The sequence below is a fragment of the Castor canadensis genome, chromosome 4 (genome assembly GCF_047511655.1).
Source record: "Castor canadensis chromosome 4, mCasCan1.hap1v2, whole genome shotgun sequence".
Classification (NCBI taxonomy): domain Eukaryota; kingdom Metazoa; phylum Chordata; class Mammalia; order Rodentia; family Castoridae; genus Castor; species Castor canadensis.
The window spans coordinates 18,495,915-18,515,275 of NC_133389.1; the positions used below are offsets into that span (position 1 = coordinate 18,495,915).

The 19,361-nt window shown below is 41.0% G+C and overlaps 1 protein-coding gene across 3 annotated transcripts; it reads right to left on the bottom strand.

Annotated features, from left to right (window-relative positions):
- Window positions 1-1,148: 1,148 nt before the first annotated feature.
- Window positions 1,149-16,428, bottom strand: Sec11c (SEC11 homolog C, signal peptidase complex subunit). Of its 3 annotated transcripts, XM_020170552.2 has the most exons (6): window positions 16,245-16,426; window positions 9,538-9,647; window positions 6,745-6,894; window positions 4,515-4,634; window positions 1,923-1,980; window positions 1,149-1,348 (listed from the first exon to the last, which is right to left on the bottom strand). In XM_020170552.2, exons 1-6 carry the CDS (start codon window positions 16,329-16,331, stop codon window positions 1,295-1,297), a joined length of 579 nt encoding a protein of 192 aa, XP_020026141.1. In that variant the 5' UTR covers window positions 16,332-16,426; the 3' UTR covers window positions 1,149-1,294. The 3 variants fall into 3 exon arrangements, with proteins under 3 accessions (XP_020026141.1, XP_020026142.1, XP_073925805.1); XM_020170553.2 differs by lacking the exon at window positions 6,745-6,894 and having other exon boundaries at window positions 16,245-16,427; XM_074069704.1 differs by lacking the exons at window positions 4,515-4,634; window positions 6,745-6,894 and having other exon boundaries at window positions 16,245-16,428.
- Between the last annotated feature and the right edge of the window lie 2,933 nt (window positions 16,429-19,361).

Here is a 19,361-nt window from a genome sequence, read left to right on the forward strand (position 1 = left end):
AGATAGTTGTTTCTTGTCGGTGTGTTCCAGACATTGAAGCTATTGCTGAGACCCCCAAATAAGAGAAATTCAATCAGTGCTAATTCCTATCACTTCCACTTTATAAGGACCATCAAAGAGGCCCCCCAAAATCTTTTTAACCAACACAATTAAAAGACACTGGCTAGCTGGGCATGGTGGTATGCACCTGTTAATCCCAGCCCTTGGGAGATGGAGGCAAAAGAATTTCGAGTTTGAGGCCAGGATAGAGTACACAGTGAAACCCTGACTCAAAACAACAAAGATGTCACTGATTGAGCCACAATAGGACTCTTTGGTGTCCTTATAACTTTCATTTCAGAACATTAGGCATGTTCAAAGCAATATAGAAAAGCTTAGCCATGTTGAAGACTTTTGTTAAAGGTTATATTACTACAAAACCCCAAGAAGATAATAAAATAATAAAGTTTTGACCCAATGTTTTAAAATTTTATTTTAGTAATGAAAGAATAATCTATTATTCTTAAACAGCTTATTAAAGGGCACAAGATAATAATGTTTTTTAGAAGTATTCTATAAATATTTTTTCTTTCACTTTGCTGATTTCTGCAAGATGAGGTCCATTATTGTTGCAATAACCTATTTAGTAGAGAGAAAGGATGAGAGGGCAAGCTGCCCCCAACAGAGCACTCCTGCTGGTCTTTACCAAACCAGGAGCTTACTCAGGGAAAGACTGTACAGGTGTGTGATGCAGCACAGGCTTACACTGAAAAGGTATGTATACTGTTGTTATAATTTATTAAACCCTTTTCAAATAGTTTCACAAACCACCTCAAGACATATCACAAAAACAAAGCAGATCACATCTCTTCCTTTTAAAGGGCATTAGGCTTTACTAATTTATCAGATTATACTTAAAGAAATAAGAAGCCATCTCCTTCAAAGGACCTGTTTGCCTCAGAATAGCCATTTTTGAATGGCTATTTTTGAGACTCAGGCATCATAACTCGACCATGCGGACTATGCCCTGTTCCTCTAGCAGACCAGGCCCAAACACGGCCCACCTGGTTCTTGAAGTAGTACAGGCCTCATCCTCAATTCAGAGTGACAACCACAAGCAGCAGAGAGATTGACCAGATACCAATCAGAGTCCACAAAAGAAAACCATCTTTACTGATGAATCATTTATTTGGACAAGACAAAAACGTCTCCACATGGTTTCCTTTTATACAGAAATGGAACATTTCAAATATATTAGTTTTTCTCTTTTTCAACAGAATTCATTTCAGTCTGGTCCCAGGAACTGCTTCTCAGGTTAGGATTCACGTTTTAGTAACACATATGCACCCATCACAGCCAAAAGAGCATACTGTAAAGGAAACACAATGGAAAATGAGGTTTACAAATAAACTTGGCCTATAAACGTATTGAGATGAAATCTGTGCAATCCTGGACTGAGGACAGAATCAAAAGGTGACCTCTCCCCTACATGCCTGTCTTCCAAATTAGTGTTCAATGCCACACTATGATTAAAGACCCCAAAATACAAAAATGGCCTAAGGATCAAACACCCAGCAAACACGGCTAATGCAGTGCTTATTCCTAGGGAGGGTTCCTATTGTTCTTGAAGTGATCTAAAAAACAGAGATGACATTTATATTGAAGTTGGTAGATAAGCAATAATGAGTTTATTGTACTATTTCTTTGTATATTTGAAAATTTCCATAATAATAAGCAATAACCATGTACCATTTCCGAACACACTATAAACATAAAAGGTGGCAATAGCTACTTTCAATACTTAAATGTCAATAATTTAAAGGATTATGTTCATTTGTAATTAATTATAAAAACGGCAGAAAAATTCAAGACTGCTTCTTTATAGCTGTACAAGAACACCAATATTTAAGAAAATAAATAAATACAGACACATAAATTCCTACCTTGAATTTTGGATAGTCATTCATTATTATGGTGACCATGCCGACATATGGTAAAAACCTAAATTGTAGGAATAAAAAGCAAGAAATACAAAAATTGCTTATGTTATGATAATAGCAACATTTGACAACTCTATAAATAAGCTTTAGAAAACAAATCTTCCATAGGAATACCACTGATCAGGGCTGTAAAGCCAGTATTCACCCATCTCAAGTTTGCTTGATTAGTACAAAACATCAAAGCTAACAGCCAGAACAACTTTTTTTAAGAAGACACATGATTTGAGCTAGTGATGCTACTTGTCTTCATTTGCTATAATTAAAATAATTAGCTGAGTCATTTTAACAAATAGAATAGGCAACTTTCACAGATCTAGTTCTTATTTTCTTAGGAGAAAAGGAAGTTTCAGGTGGCCTAAATCAAACTGCTGTTAGGTAAAGCTTTAAAGCACATGGATAATTAGTTTGTAATTTAAAGAATCATCATCATTTTCTTTTCACAGTGCTTTTCAGATGTAACAAACAAGTTTACTGGGCAGTGAATACAAATGTGAATTCCATAACTCAAATGTGATTATGATCCCAGAGAGAGAAGGTTCAGAGCCCATAATTATACTGACAAAATTAATATCAATATGTAATCAGTCTGACCCAAGTCTCACATCTCTGCTAAAGAATAAAGCTAACATAGCCACAGTACCCTCCAGCCAGCAATCAATAGCTCCAACCTCTAGCTTGTCCACAGCCTTTCACAAAGTGTTAAGAGATACTAGCTGGAAGTGTTCATTATCTCCCCACAGGTATTCAAGTGAAAATGAAATCAGAGAAAAATGGTTAACAGCATGGCAAGAGCCTTATGCCACAATCTGATTAGTAAAGCTAAATCTTAAGACAATGGTAGAACTCTCACAAGCTTTATGGAACTGATGAGACTGAGATACCAAGAAGACATTTCTAAAAAGGATCACCAAGGGGGAAGAGCCTCCTTTTTTGGTTTTTTTTAATAAGAAGATACACTCTATGCTGTGTCAATCAGAAGCAGAAGTTGTCACTGGAACAATCACATAAAATTAATATTAAAGGATTTATCACAGCTGGGTGTCAGTGGTCCACACCTGTATTCCTAGCTACTTGGGTGGCTGAGATCAGAAAGATCACAGTTTGAGGTCAGTTCAGGCAAGCAGTTCTTAAGACCCCCATCTCCAAAATAACCAGGGTAAAATGAACTGGAGATGTGGTTCAAGTGGTAGAGTGCCTGCTTTGTAAGCATGAAGTCCTGAGTTCAAACCCCAGTCCCACCATAAAAAAATAAACAATTTATCACAGAGAGGGCACAGTGGCTGAAACATGTAATCCTAGCTACTTGGGAGATGGAGATCAGGAAGATTGTGGTTCAAGACCAACCTGGGCAAAAAAGACTACAAGATCCCATTTCAACCAATGGCTGAGTGAAGTGGCAGGCATCTCAGCTATACATGGAAACAAAAAACTACACAGGGAAGAAGTCCAGGCCAATCTGGGCATAAAGGGAGACTTTATCTCAAAAATAACCAACACACAGGGCTGGTAGAAGGGCTCAAGTGGTACAGCACCTGCCTAACAAGCATGAGGCCCTGAATTTAAACCTCAATACTGCCAAAAAATAAATACGAAAAAAAAATAAAATTAATTAATTAAATAAAAATTTTAAATAACACAAAAAAGACTGGTGGAATGGAATGACTCATGTGGTAGAGCATCTGCCTAGCAAGCATAATGTCCTGAGTTCAATCCCCAGTATCACAAAAAAAAATTTATCACAAAACTGCTTTTAGTTTTGAAAAGTAGATAGGAAATAATATAAATGACTACCACAAAAAGTCTACCAAAAGATGCTTGGTTACAAAAGTTACAATTATCAATAGAATAACATTTATCTATTGAAAAAGATGACGGTGTAGATTTGACACAAAAAAGCCATTTCCCACTTCTTGTTGGGTGAACAAAAAGTCTTCCAGGTAAAATTGATTAAAACACACACACACACACACACACACACACACACACACACCCTTAGGCAGAGAGCATCCAGAACATTCACCAAAACGTCAATCAGTGGTCAAGTCTAGGAGGATTTTTTATCATTGCTATTTAAAATCAACAAATAGCTAATCTCCAGGTGAGGATATATTTTGAAATAGACTTTAACCCATGATATAGATAATATACTCAGATACAGTTTTAGATTTTAGGTCCTCAGGATGTTTTAAGTTTCCTTCCTTCCTTCTTCCCTTTCTCCTTTCCTCCCTTCCTTCCTTTCTTATCCTTCTCCTTCTTCCTCCATCTCTCCCTGCCCCGCCCAGTACTGGGTTTGAACTCAGGGCCTCCCTCTTGCTAGGCAGACACTCTACCTTGAGCCATGCCATCAGTCCTTTTTTTTTTTTAATTTTCTTCATTAGACTTCACAGTACAAAGTAGAACTACTTAGAATACTCCTGACACATCATATTTGTAATAAATTACCCTATTATCCTACAAATTTAGTACCTTTGTTTCTACATATTTTCTTGGTTCCTGAACCTGAACCTGTTGTATAACTTAGAAGTTCATCCTCACCCTCGTGCTCTTCCCACCACGTCCTTCTTTTCCAACCAGTTCTGGCCTTCTTTGTACAAGCCTCTATCATCAACCTCATTATTATCTCCTTTAGTCAGGAACTTAATGTCTCCATTATCTCTGGAAAGCAAAATAATATCCTTTTAAAAACTATTTTCAGCACAGTATCATTAAAAAAATATTAGTTTATCCAGATGTTACAGTCAGACATAAGCATTTAGAAAGCAGTCAAAGAATAGTTGACCTTTCTTTGGTCTAAGTTGATTGCTTACAGATCACCAATCAGCTGAAGTACAAATCTAATGACAATTATATAGACTTAAATTCCAAAACACTCAAGTAACCGTGACAACAAAAAAAGCATGGTGAAGCACAAGGGCATGGGGAAAGCAATGATTTGCTTTCAGCACGCACAACTTAGAGAACTGTCTTTCACTCATGCCGTCTTGGAATACAGAAAAAACTGGTACCTAACTTATTTTGTTGGAAACAAGAATGTATCATTCGTCAGTGGGCAAATCGTGTGAATAGCCCCTGTGCAATTCTCTCACATCCAGATATATAAAACGGTTCTGCCTGTGAACTTTCCCACACTTACTTCAGCTGTTCAGCTCAAGTAAAAATAGGTCAGAAGCTGGGACATGAGACTGAGTTAATAATCTGTGTTGTTGGACTTGAATTGTTTTCATTCCTTCTTATTCTCATGGACCAATTTGTTAATATGGATTATATTCCTGTTCACTCAAGACGAACTTGGTCCCAGATTTGAGCTGAGAACTGTGTTCTCAGCTGTCTTTAAGCTTTTCCTTACCAAATGTTAATACATTACTTCCTTTACCACGGAGCATAGTGGTGTAAAATCCCATTTGCAAGGAAACAAAAATCACAAATGGCAAAAGAATATTAAGGAGACACATGGGATAATGTTAAGCACTCTAAACTAGTTTTCATATGGCCTTCATACTAGAAACACAAAATTATAGCACATGGAGCTATAAAGCAGGTGGTCTTTCAATAAGACAAATGAGAAAATGCACCCTTATAATGAAATAAAATATTTAAAGCCCACAAAAATGTGAAACCATGTCAAAAAGAGCAAACATGATTTGTAACTGAAATCAAGAGAATAAAAATCGTGGTACTCTCTCAATTTATGCAAGGCACAGCAAAAAATCAGCATTTCTCAACTTTGAACACTTTTCATCTTTATAAGTTATTTCCAAACCAGGTGAAAGTACTCTTACATCATTAGTGAGCATGACTCTTCCTCAGTAACCAGTAGAACAGTACCTGGGTGTGAACATATACTGAAACTAGATTGTTCTAATATTTAGCATAATATAGTAAATTGTTTTTTTTTTTTTTTGGTGGTACTGGGGCTTAACTCAAGGCTTTGCGCTTGTGAGAAGGAGCTCTACTGCTTGGACCACGTCTCCAGTCCAAGAATAGAATGAGAAAATGTACCAATAGTTATCACACACACACAGTGAGAGATGCTTCATTATTTAAAAACAAATATACACACCTAAATTTAATTCTGTAAATCATGTAAGCAAAAATGCCACACTAAATTATGCAAAGGCAAATGAGTAAGTATATAAAATGTTAATATTTTCACTCTCTTATGGAAACTTTTTATACTGGAACCAGAAGTAGATATTTTAGTTCCAAAAAAGAAACCAGACCTTTTTAAGGTCTTAATAATTCATCAGTGGCATTTAAGGAAAAGGCAAAGATGTCTGGGGGGGTGGGGAGAAGATATGCAAGATACGTCATGACCAAATCACAAGATACTGGGGAAAAGAACTTTTACCCATTTAGAGCTAATATTACTGCTGAAAATGACACTTTGGCCAAAATGACATAGACAAAGAACTAGCTTTATTACACTTCAGAAAATAATTCTCATATCAAAATCATTGTTACAATGTGATTTGATTTTCCCTAAAACTCCTTCAAATAGCTCATATAATACATTTCAACTTAGATTTGTGCAGCAACTTGGGTTTTTACATAGAGTTAGTAAACACTAGTTCAATTAATTCTCATAAACCCTGTGCTATGATGGGTAAAATATTATCACTCCCAGTTTGCAGAACGAGTTAGAGAGCTGATACAAAGTCACCCAAGGTGTAAATGGCAGAAGTAGGAACATAACCAGTGCTTTTACTACTTTCTAATTTAACTATTAAAATTATCAAAAACAGAATAAGAAACAAAGGCTCTTTACTTTTCATGAACCTTGATCACTCTGTGAACTATTGGGATATCCCGTCCTTCAACTTTAAAAACAACTATTTCACCAGCTCTAATGGGGTCTTCCCGGAAATTTGTGAGAAACAGCAGGTCTCCCCTGTGAAAGGCTGGCTCCATACTTCCACTGGAAAGAAACACAAAGTCACCATCAGCACCAGGACCCAGAAAGATGATGATAGTAAGCTTACCAGAGTTGAAACTCTCCTCAAAAGTAACATTAAGTCTCAGGAGCTGTAAACCAAGCCACAGTGGCTTCCTTCTAGCTCAAATGATAACGAAATGTGAGAGAGCAAATGTTTTCTACTTGGGTTTAAGTGTAGGAAGGGCACCAGCAGGACCCTCTACAGTTTGCTTTAGACAGGAAAAGAGCCAAGAATAAGATGGACTCGGAAGTAAAAGTTGCCAAGTTTTAACCTTAAAACACCTTCCTATGTTCATCAGAACTCTTACAGATGATTCGTACAGTCTTTCAGTTATTTCATTTCATAGCATACTCCCAGCACCAGGACACTACAGAACTTGTTAAAGAAATGTGAAGCAAACAAATCAACTTAGGGAACAGGACCTACCCTAAAGCCATGCTGAGGATTGGGACAAAATTTGAACACATCTTGCTTCCTGTGGTGTCATCTTTTTTTATCATATTCTTTAAAAGCTCAATGCTAAAACTATTGGCTGTTTTGAAGTGGAAGGCAATAAATCATCCTCATGACACCAGTTCAAACCCAGGCCAAAATCTTTGGTAGATGCAAAGTAAACTGCAATCTACAGGGAGTTGAACTTTAAAAATTAGAACTCACTTGTACACATGTTTACGTTTGTTTTAATGCATGAGAAAAGAGTAAGACCTAGAAACATGGCCTGATAGTGGTTGGGCAAGTGAGAGTGAGCAAATAATGTCTGTTCAGCAGGAAGTGAGGAGGACAAAGACTCAAGGCTAGCCAAGTGGAGCTTTAACGGAGACTGTGCCCTATGGAGCTGGCCCTCCTCTCCAATTGCCCAGCTTTGGTGCCCCCTTAGTGTCCCAGCAGATGCAGAATACAATGAGGAGACATGCAGCTAGACTGGCTATCACTGAGCACCTGCTAGGAAGCTTATGGTAAAGTGAAACCAGTACACTAAGTAGGGTAACAGCCCCAGCACCCAAAAACAGGAAAACTGAATTTTAAAAAGAGATGGTTATACTATGTGGGAGAGAGAGTATGTCCCGAGACACAATAGGAAGATGTGTATAGAAAACTGTCATGGCCAGAGGGCATTATCCATCCCATCAGAAAGCAGTTATTTTCAGTATCTCTCAAATAGCAACTTACAGGCCCTTTCCTCTGGTGCAGGATTTCCCTTAAGGCCACATATCCCTCAGGGTCATGGTTTATGCTGTCAAACCAAACTGCTTTGGAGCTATAAAGGAAGCTTTTTTTTAAAGCCTCTATGTACTACAATTTACAATAATGTGTATGAGTATTTCTCTGCCAAAACCAATCAGAAAATGCTTGTAGAAAACCCCTCTAAATTTGAGGCTTTAATTCCTCCTCTTTATCCTCCTCCTCCTTTTCTTTGGCAGTGCTGAGGATCAAACCATGTGCTCTAACACTGAGCTACACCCCAACCCCTTCTTTTTATGTAAAGTCTTAAAATACTTCCTACAAATGAAACCTGAATAGGAAGTATAACTACATAAGACACATAAATGTAAAGCTGTTGCAGAAGCCTGGTCTCCTTCTTCCTCCTAATCTATCCATGGGACCCCAGGGGACTCTGGAGCAGTGTGAACTCTAGTGAATCGTGGTCCCCTCAGCCCTGCTGTGAGCTTCTCTATCCTCAGGCTTCTACATTTATGAAAACTCAGGATCTCTACAAGGGCAGCCCTTGGCCAGTCACACAGGGCAGCCTGGGGCAGTGTGAACATGGTTGCAGCCTCATGTGTAGAGCAGGGCCCAGGGGAGGGAAAGGACACTGATTTGGGTGCAAAAGCCCTGTGTTGTGGCCTTGCTCCTGCAATGCCCAGTTGTGACTAACCAAATGACCACGACAGTCACTTACAAACGGGCTCTATCCCCACTAGCAGTAAGATTTCATGGTCTCAGACTGGCTGGACAGAGAGCACCCTGAAGCACCTACTGGTCCCAAACAGATCATATGATTTCAAACCAATGTAACTTTTTGCCCCTTGAATGACTTCATGGTTGCATAACAATGACTACAATATTTGCTTCCAAAACACACAAGCTGTACTGTCACAAGCACAACAGTCTCTAGAAGATAGTGGTCATCTACAAGGGTATCACGGAAGAGGCCTGAAAAAACACCAGGCACTTGCTAGGCATTGGAGACATAGGATTGCAGCGAAGAAAAACCTCCCTGTATGAGTCTGAGAGGCAAGAAGAATGTGATGAAGTTTGGCACAGTCTATTGGGTAGAAAGAAAACAAAGTAGCATTTCAAACTAGTTACATTTACAAATCAGTTTTGCACACCAATAATGCATTAGTACCATATTGCTAAATTTTAAGTGGGTTAAATACATTAGCATCAACGTGATTAAATCTCTGAAGTATCTACTGAAAAAGATACCATTTTTCATTAAAAACTAGAAAAAAAATGAGACATTCTCAGAACAGGAAGGCTCTAACAATAAAAGAAGGCTCTAGTAGTTTGCCCAATTAGAATCCAGAAACGTAGTTATCACATAGGTTCTCCCTTCAGGAACTCTGCTCCTTTGTCCTGGGGCAGTGGAGTAACAAGACGAGATCGGGTTCAGGACCTACCTCAGCACCACCACAATTGGGCTCTCACTGCCTGTGAGGACGATCAATCCTTTCCATATCATGAGTGCAGAAGACACGATCATGGCAAAGTTTAAAACCTGGTAGTAGAGCTGAAATGAAAAAGGTGAACCCAAAGTGAAAATCAGTGGCAGAATACTTACCAACCTGAAGCTGGAGTTGCACTTATGAAATAAAACAAAAATGAGGCGATTAGAACAGAAACAAGTTCATACGAAATACAAAATCAGGCAATATTTTAACTCTTATCCATGCAATAAGCCTTCCAAATAGTCTCTACTTCAGGGAGAAATAAAGGGGAAAACATCACTCTGTCGGTCTTGCTTTGTTAAAGCCCCAGTGAGGACCTGTGAACAACTTCAGGGTTTCCAGCACCTTAAACCTTAATGGATTCTACTCAAAGTTCCTCTGCCACAGCCTCTCAATCTACACTAGCCTCAGACCCAGCTCCAGATAAAGAGTGTAAATCTAACTCAAAAAATCTGGCACATCCAGTGGGAATCCACTTGGAACGCTTTAGCGCCATAGCCAGAGACGGCCTCAAATGGAAGCATCATGGTACCTAATAGGGCTTGGCAGTGAGGTCTCTGCATCTGTTTGTTCCCTGTTGAAAGGGAACAAAAACTTTAAAAACCTGGATGTTTGAATTTTTCATAAACATTTTAAAAGGTAAGGAGCACATATTTGGTGAGGAACACGGGTGGGACAGTCACAAGTCAACATTTAATAGCTGTTGTTAGCTAGGAGAAAGGTTTTGGCGGTACTGGGGTTTGAACTCAGGGCCTTGTGCTTGCTAGACAAATAGGTGGTGCTCTACCACTTAAGTCATACCTCAGCCCTTTTTGTTTTGGTTATTTTTGAGATAGGGTCTCAAGTTTATACCCAGGCTGCCTGTACCACAATCCTCCTATTTACCCCTCCTGAGTAGCTGGAATAACAGGTAGGTACACCCCATAGAGCTTTTATTGATTGAGACAAGATCTGGAAAACTTTTTAGCCTGAGGTGGCCTTGAACCAAGATCCTTCCACTCTCTGCCTCCCAATTAACTAGGATTACAAGTACAAGCGTGGTTCACCAAGACTGGCTAGTAGAATGGTTTTAAGCTACACTTGCCCCTCCTCAGACCACTTCCTTACAACCTGGAGGGCTTGCCCTAGCACCCTCCCTACTCAGCATGTAGTGAAGTGCAGGCTCTATATGGCCATGGCCATGGTAGTCATTCCTGCCAACACCTGTACACACCCAACACCCAGACCTTCAGCTGAGTTGTCAGTCAAATGCCTACTAACCTCCAGGAGGCTCTCAGGACTAAAGCTACCCTATATGGTAATACTCAAAGGTGCAAGCCTCTCAGGCCTGGCCTTTGCTGCTCTGACTTTGATATCTGCCTCAGCTTTCCTACAGGTTTCAAGGTCATTTGCAGAGCCACTGTGGATACTGACTCAATGTAGAGGCTGCCTCATCTCCAGCAACCTTCTTCCCTTGCCCTAGCCCATTTGCTCTCAGCAACACACCCCAGAACTGAAACTGCTCCAAGTCACTATCTCTAATTCTCATGCTTTTCACCTTTTAGAGAAAGAAGCCAGTCTAATTCACACATCCTCCCCTCTGCATTCAGTCCCAGAGGCATCTGCTACCACCAATTCTGGAGTCTTTCAGGATTCCACAACACAAACAGTGAAGTATTGCTCCTCTGCTTCCCTGGGCCACTCATTGGCTTGGTTTTCTCAGGCTGTCGGTTCCCATTCTTCCATCTGTTTTACAGGTGATCTGGTTTGCCTGGCCTCCTCATCTTGGAATAATTGATGACTTAAAATCTGCATACTGAAGTTTTAGTTGTGTTCCAAAGAAAGTGAAATCGTGTTAAGACTACCAATACTGAGCTTCCCAACTGCCTATCTGACATTTCCATGTGGACGCTGTTAAAGGTATCTCAAACTCTACAAGTCAGAACTGAACTCATCTCCCCAAATCTCTCAGTGATAGTGTACCCATTTCAGTAAGTGGCATTATCATTAGTTGTATGGAGCCAACCCCATCCATCCATTCTATTCATTTTACTGTCTAGATATTTCCAGAATGTGTTCATTTCTTTCTATTCTCACTGCCACCACTCTCATCCAAGTCACCAACTACTGCAAGAACCTCCTACAGGTTTCCTGATATCCACACATGCCTCTTCCAATCCATTCTACAGTTAGTGCTTGTTTTCAAATTTACATTTGGTCATATCTATGCCCTACTTACAGTCCTTCAATTGTATCCCTTTACTCTGAGGATGAAGACAAAACAGCCTTGAACACTGTCTGATAGGGACCCCTATTCCTCAGCTATCGCTGGTGAAGCTCACCACGCCCAGTACACCTGAGCCATCGGTCAGTGCTTCAGTAGTACATGCACCTCTCCACCCAGGCCCTTCTTGGACCCCTGAGCACACCAAGCACTCATTCATTTTTAAGTCCCACTTTAATCATTTGAGTCCAGAGGAGGCCTTCCCTGACCTACTAGATTAGGAGTCTGCAAACTTTTTGCATAAAGGGTCAGATAAGAAATATTTTAGGTTTACAGGACCCATAATAGCTCTTAAAACCACTTAACTATGCTGCTGCAGCAGAATGAACATGGCTATGTGCCAACTAAAATTTTTCTTTTCCTTTCTTTTTTTTTCCCATAGGCAATAGGTAAAAGAATGAACATGGTTATGCTCCAATTAAATCCTTCCTTCCTTTATTTCTTTTTGTAGTATTGGGGATTGAACTCAGAGCCTTGAAAGCACTCTATCTCTTAAGCCATACCCCTAGTCCTTTTGTTTTGATTTTAATTTTGAGTTAGGGTCCGACTGCCTTTGCCCCAACTGGCCTCGAATGTGAGATCCTCCTATTGTGCCTCCTGAGTAAGCTGGCATCATAAGTACTTTATGAAAGTAGCTGAAGCACTGGAGTTTGCCAACCTTTGCTGTTGGCCAGCTGTGGTCTTCCTGTTAGATAGTCTCACTGCATTTTGTACCTGTTACAGCTCCATCACCATAATTATACACAATGTGTCTTTCATACTAGTGACAAAATAAACAGCTTTGATATAAGGTAAGGGCAAAAAAAATCAGCTATAACAAAAACACTGAAATCCCAACAAAAAGAGGCAAAAACCTCATAAATTTCCAAAGAGGAAATACCAGCAGCAAGTAACCATTTAAAATGTTCAAATCAATAATCCTGGTACCACTTCCAGCCCATCTTCCCCATCCACCCAGCACATTTAAAACTTTTATTTTTAATGCTAAGACTCAGTGTTAGGAAGGGCACCCTGCAGTGAAGATGCAAGTTGATACAGCCATTCTGGAAGCAATTTGGCATTAGTCTCAATAGGATACTCTTGGCCACAGAATCCTACTTCTAAAAATTCAGTAAAAAATACAGACAGGGAATTATGGTCCAAAGATATTTATTTCTAATAATGTGGAAAAGGAAATAAATAACCAACACAAGGGAAATGACTGACTAGAAAATGGCAGATTACTCCACTATTTCGAATAATACCAAATACTTAAAATATGCTGAGCAAAAAATGTGAACTGCAGCAAATGATCTTAGGATGGCAGGATTTCGAGTCATTAAGTTTTCTTCACTAAACTTTTCTCTATTCTTTAAAATTCCTACAATAAGCCTGGACTAATTCCAAAACCTAAATGTTTAAAAAGTGTACAATTTGGCAAAATATTATATGGCCTTTAAAATAATTTTGAAGAGTGATAAAACATGAAAATATAGTCTGATACAATAGTAAGTAGGGAAAAAGCACAAAAATGTCTCTTTCTAATATTGCAGCTATGGGGAAATAATATGATTTCTAAATCATATTACATTACAAATATGTAATTTGAGGCATTATGAAGGATACAATTGAAAGTGGCAACATAGAAAAGCAAATCAAAGTAACTGTTTAGGCATTTTGGTGCAATCAATGGAAATAGAAAAACAAATATAATTCAGTAGTAACACATTTTTAAACTACTGGGTTACTGAGTCCATAAAAAATTATAAAACTATCACTGTATTCATGGGAGAGTGAAAAATGAAACAAGAGCTGAGTGGACACTGTTAAACTACTGCCTCTAAAGTAAGATCAGCCTTGCCAGTCACATCAGTCCAAAGCGGAAGTAGTTCACAGGAGTTCACATTCAGAACTTTCCCCACCTGCTTGGGGACTGCTTAGAGGACTTGATAAACATCTGCTGTTTCATTATGAATTGGGAAAACCCCAAACCATGGTTTTAAACAAACATTGTCATTTTTAGATAGGATTTTCAAACCATCACGCTCCACCCTGATAAAAGCAAATTATAAATTCTTGCCACTTATCCAATAAAGGCCTTGCACTAAAAACATATTTTCCAGTATGATTTTCTATGCTTAGAAAATTCATGGAGATGAAATAAAATCAATTCCTCAAAAATGCTTTCTTTGATCAAAGCATCTTTTTGCTAAATAAATGGTCAAATACATAAAAACCTAACACTCAGACTAGCTGCAAAACTACCAAGCACACTTCCAACACCCTGCATTTCAGGCATCTATGGACCTGAGTCTAAGTTTGACATCCAGAAATCTAGAAACCTAAATTGACCAGACTACTGACAAGCTGAACCAGATCTACAACATATACCACCATGTTTCACTGGTGCCTTTTGTTGCTCATTTTTGGCTACCAAATGTGTACACTCAGCACTCAACAACCCAGCAGGGTTTAGAAATAAGCCCACATTCAGTCATTGTCAACAAAAGATAAAACAGCCACTTTCAAAGAGTTTTAAGCAAACATTTCAGACCAGAGATTCTGGCTATAGAGCAACAGAAATGCCAGTAACTGTATTTCTTCCTCTCTTCCTTACTGCAGAAACAAAGAACCCTTGCCTTACTTGTGGCTCTTTCTTAATAGTAAACAGGGGCAGCAGGAAAGGAGGTCTGCTTTCAAAAGTAGTGGAGCATGCAGGACTCACAAGATGTCATAGTATGCGTCTTTTAAGTGAAAAAGAAAAACAAGCAAAAAACAAAACTATTTTTTAAAGTACCAAAAGGCAGTAGATCTAAACTTCTGAATGGTCAACGAAATCAGCTCCTGACAGGCCTACCAGTGAGAGTGGGCCTATCTTCCAAAGGGCAGACTGAGTTAGGGATTAACACACTCGTTAGAAGGCCTTCTCTGATAGTATGTAGTCATTAGTCACCAGTATCAAACATTTTTTAAAAAAAACTAGCCAATAATCTGATTTTAAAATAAAGCTAGCTCTCCTTCCTGGAGGGTATTCTATGAACAGCATCAGCCCTCAAGACATCAGCTGTTGGTGTTTCAAGCTAGTGATATTCTCCAGTAGGACTCCTCTTACTCAGAAGGCACAGGAGCTCGTCAGCAATACACGGCTGGACACAACCAGATCCTAAACTCGTTTCATGAAATCCAAGTCACCAAACTCTGCTGTGAGGCTGCACTCCTCTGAAATTCTACAGATAGATAGGGAGGAAGGAAGGGAGGGAGAGAGGGAACAAGAAAGGATAAGGAGGAAGGGGAGGAAGAGAAAAAAGGAGACAGGGAGAAAGAAAGGGGAGAAGGAGCCAAGGAAATAAATAAATAAATAAATACCCAAAGGAGTAAGTTGTGTCTTGCCATGGGTATCACGCTATACCTTAATATAATAGAACAAATGAAATCAGATGCCATCAAAATCATGAGACCTAACACCATTTTCAAAGACAACCCCCAATTCTAGAAAGGTCCAATTTTTTCTTACCACAATGTATTCTTAGTAATAACAGGAGAAGTATCTATCATGGCATTTGGACAGGGCCCCCAAATCCTCTTATCACATTTATTCCTGGCTGAGAGAGCTTCCAGTCCCTCCACGCTCTTGCCTTATATTGAAGAGATAAGGACCCATAGACAGTGATGATGGCCAACAATAACTGGGGAAGAAATGGCCAAGAAGGAAGTTTTTCTAGGAGGGCCTCTTGCTGAAAAGCAGGAAATCAACCCCAGCCGCTGCCAGTCCTAACTGCCTCCTGTAACACGGTGCAGCCAGAATGATGGAATCTGGGAAGAAAGTTGGAGAAAACTCTGGAAGCCCTTTCGGAACCCTGGTTCGGTCCACAATGATTGAGCACCGCCTAGGCGCTCTCTAGGCATAGGAACATTCTTGAGTTCCACAAAAACCTGCCCGGCTGGGAGCAGCTGCTTTAGGAGGTATCACCGGACAGCTCCCAGGGTCAGAAAGTTCGTCCCAACGCCAGCCTCTCTGCTGAGTCCACCAGATGGGTAGTCTAGCCTGTGAAGAGGCACGGGGAAAGCTGTTCCATGTCACTTCCTGGCCCTTCAAACTCGCGCGCACAGCTGTCACTCGCGCTCCAGTCATCTCTCCTGGGTTCCCCAACGCATGGCATTCATTGCACCGGGTTCTTATTCCCTTCCCCTTCCGGGCCACCCTCCCCTAATTTGGTCGTTAGTACAAAAAAGCACACACACACACTTGCCCACACGTGGGTCCCGGAGGATTTAAACCCAGGTCCTCCGAGAGCCCTGTGCAGGTCGCCACAGCCCGCAGTCACCGGAGCTGCCCTTGCCCAGTCCCTACCCCTGGAGTCCCACAGCTGCAGCGGTTCCCGGCCCCGGACGCACCCCCGACCCAGGCCTCCGTTACCTGGCGCTTGTTCATCTTCCTCAGGTCCCCGAAGATGTCCAAGCTGGACGCGGGGAGATGCGTCCCCACAGCGCCCGCACGTACCATGGCTTGGTCTCTGGGGGGTCCAGACGGCCAGCCGGCACCTGGTGTCACTGACAGCTGCGGAGTACCCGCCGGCCCCGCCCACTAGCCCAAATCCTTGCGAGGCACGTGGGAAGTAGCCCTCGCCAGGGCTACTGGGAATGGTAGTCTCGCAAGTCTTGGCCACCAGTTAGCCCTGAAGGAACCGGGAGGAGGAAAACTACCATTCCCAGAATGCCGCGTGCGGGGGAGCCTCGGCCAGTGAAGACCCAGGGCTCCTAGTGAGGGCAGCGACAGAGCTCGGGGACCTCATCCGACCCTTCCGAGAGAAAGTGGGCCAGTGGGTGATCCCGCGTGGCTCGGGGACAACTCGGGAAAGTGACTGCTCAAGAGGAACGGAATTCCAAAGACTCTGCTCAGGCGCCAAGTGGACACCTAAAGCTCTCTTGCGGGCGCCTAGCCGTGTAGCTTAGCCATTGGATGACTGCAGCAAGAGAAGGCGGGGCTTCTACCCTGGGGGGCGAGCTGTGAAGTATAGGGACGGGGGCCTAAAGATGGTCACGCCAGGTGGGCGGGGCTTGGAAGAGGCGGGGGATTTGAAGTTGCTGGGTTCTGTGCTCTCCAAGTGTAGTAGAATTTGAATGCAAGGGAGCATCTGCGAATCGTCCTGAGCGCACATGTGTCAAAGCGGATAGTAATTGAATGAATCATAACCAAGGAAGCGCACACGAAGAAGCAGAAGCACAGAAAGGCTCAATGACATGGCCAAGGTTAAATTGTAGAGTCTAGTATGGAACTCAAATTCTAAAGTTCCAAGTCCTGGATTACTGCACTCCTGATTCTAGATGACCTTTGATTCATTCGCTCGCTCATTTATGCTTTAGTTATTTGATTGGTTTATTCACAATTGTTTACTGAGCACAGACTATGCACCGGGCCGTATTCTAGGCACTTGAGAAACATCAGTGAAAAAACAAGCAAAATTCCTTGCACTCGTGAAGCTAACGTTCTACCAAGAGCAAACATAACAGATAACTAAACCGTACAGTCCCTAAAGGGTAGGGGTGCTGTGTAGACAAAAGGATCCCTTGGTGAGCCCTGGGGACAGCACGTTGAGATTTAAAGTATGCTAGAAGCTGATTTACCACGAAGCTAATCAACGGTAAGCTTTTGGACTCTACTCTTCAAAAGGGCCTTTCCAAGGTCTGGGAGGAACATGCCCATAGAGTTTTGTAAAATTTTTCAAGCAAGGTATTGAATTTCTATCAGTTAAGAGTCCTGTTTCTTTGCATTCCAATGTCCTCTCCAACATATTTCTCCTCCTACTGGGGAGAAAAGCATTTTGGTAATCCAGCTAAAGAGAAATTGAAATCGAAATTTGGTTTGGATTTAGTAAGTGTATTTATGTGGCTCGTGGTCATTTCATGCCATCCGGGCACAGGAGTGTCTTCTATAGGAATGCTGCTGCCCATTTGCCAGCACACCTGACATCATCACAGGAAGAGGCACTAGAGATGGCATCTGATATGACAGCATCCTATAGCACCTGGCCTCTGAAGTATGTGTGTAGGTTTGAAGTGTCAATCCAGAAACTAGTCTGTGTTGCTTGGGAAAGGGACAGAAGGACGGGGAATATCCAACCCCATCCCAACCCCAACAATGGAAGGCTGCTTTTGGGTGTATGTAGCCTTTACCTCTCTGAGGAAAAAGTGAAAGGTGAGTTGCTACACCTTTAAACAACTACCATTAGTAAAGAGGCACATTTGGAGGCAACACAGACCACTCTGAGTGTTTCTTAACCCATCTACAAGTGACCCATGCAGCTGCAAGTTTTAAGATGTGACCGTCACGAGAAATGGCTCTGCAGCAAATTCACCTCCTGTGCATTTAGATCATAGGATCCAACAGATACAATAGTAACTCGAAGTGTTGCTGACATATAGGAAAGCTGAATGAAAACCCAAGCAAACACCAAATGACAAACAGAACAGATTTTTAGGATATTGAAGGACATTTATGCCGTCATCCTTAGATGATGATACTCATTTTAAAAAGCAACTTCCATATTGCCATCAGTCTTTGGGTGAGCCTGAAAGCCCAACAGTGGAACCAGAATGACCATGTAGCCCAGGCTTCCTATCAGTTACTGTATGGATGGATGAATAGATGGATGGATGCAGCAGCAATTTCTCACCAAGTAGAAATGATATATGAGAGATAATATTCAGGCAGATCCAGAAGGAATGAGTGACTTGAATAAGCAGGTGGCCCAGACTCCTTCATTATTGTATTACTTCCTTCTTCAAGCCACACCTTCTGTCCCCTTTGGGAATTACCTTATGTGCAGTGAACTGAGAAAGGAAAACCTCAGCCTGATTTGCAATTAAGGCTGTATGTTATGCCTATGCCAGTACTGCCTAAAAGTGCACCATTGTGCACCATAACAGCCCCACATAGAGGATGTCATAAAGGACATCCAAAGGGAAAAGCTTCCCAGTAGACAGAACTGCAAGTAGGATGCTGAGTGAGAGAATGCCAGGAGTACAGGGCTGTAGACATTTGTGGGATTTTGCCAGTGGTTTTTCTGGATCATCAGGGATGGGAAGGAAGAAGATTGGAAAGTTAGTGACATGATACCGTTGAAAAGGTATGTGGGTAGACATCTCAGCATAGATAAAACTGTGAAGATATTTTTATGCCAAGTGAATGTCTACATTTCCTACAAAGGAGTTTCATAATATCAGATGGAAAAATGTACATTATACATAGAATCAATTAACCTCCTTCTTCAGTCATTCCAATGACTTATTATGCCCACAATTTAAGTGGGCATAGTGGCAAGATCTAGATTATATATGGGTCAGCAACATGGGCTTTCCTTTCTCAAGGGTGGCCTAAATATTGCTACTGCTGATTGTCTACTCTGAAAATAATAGAGACCAACATTGAGCCCCAATATGGCACAATTCCTTGGTTGGACCAGCCAGACGGCTAGCATCAGTTTGGTTGACTTCTATCATAAAGGAGGCAGAGATCTGTGCACAGCAACAGAGA

Coding starts and splice junctions, on each gene's coding strand:
- Sec11c (XM_020170552.2), bottom strand. CDS start 16,331: ATGGTACGTGCGGGCGCTGTGGGGACGCATCTCCCCGCGTCCAGCTTG. Junction 1,981..4,514: donor GTGGTGGGAAGAGCACGAGG/GTGAGGATGAAC, acceptor CCTACAATTTAG/GTTTTTACCATATGTCGGCA. Junction 1,349..1,922: donor ATGACTATCCAAAATTCAAG/GTAGGAATTTAT, acceptor TTTCCTTTACAG/TATGCTCTTTTGGCTGTGAT.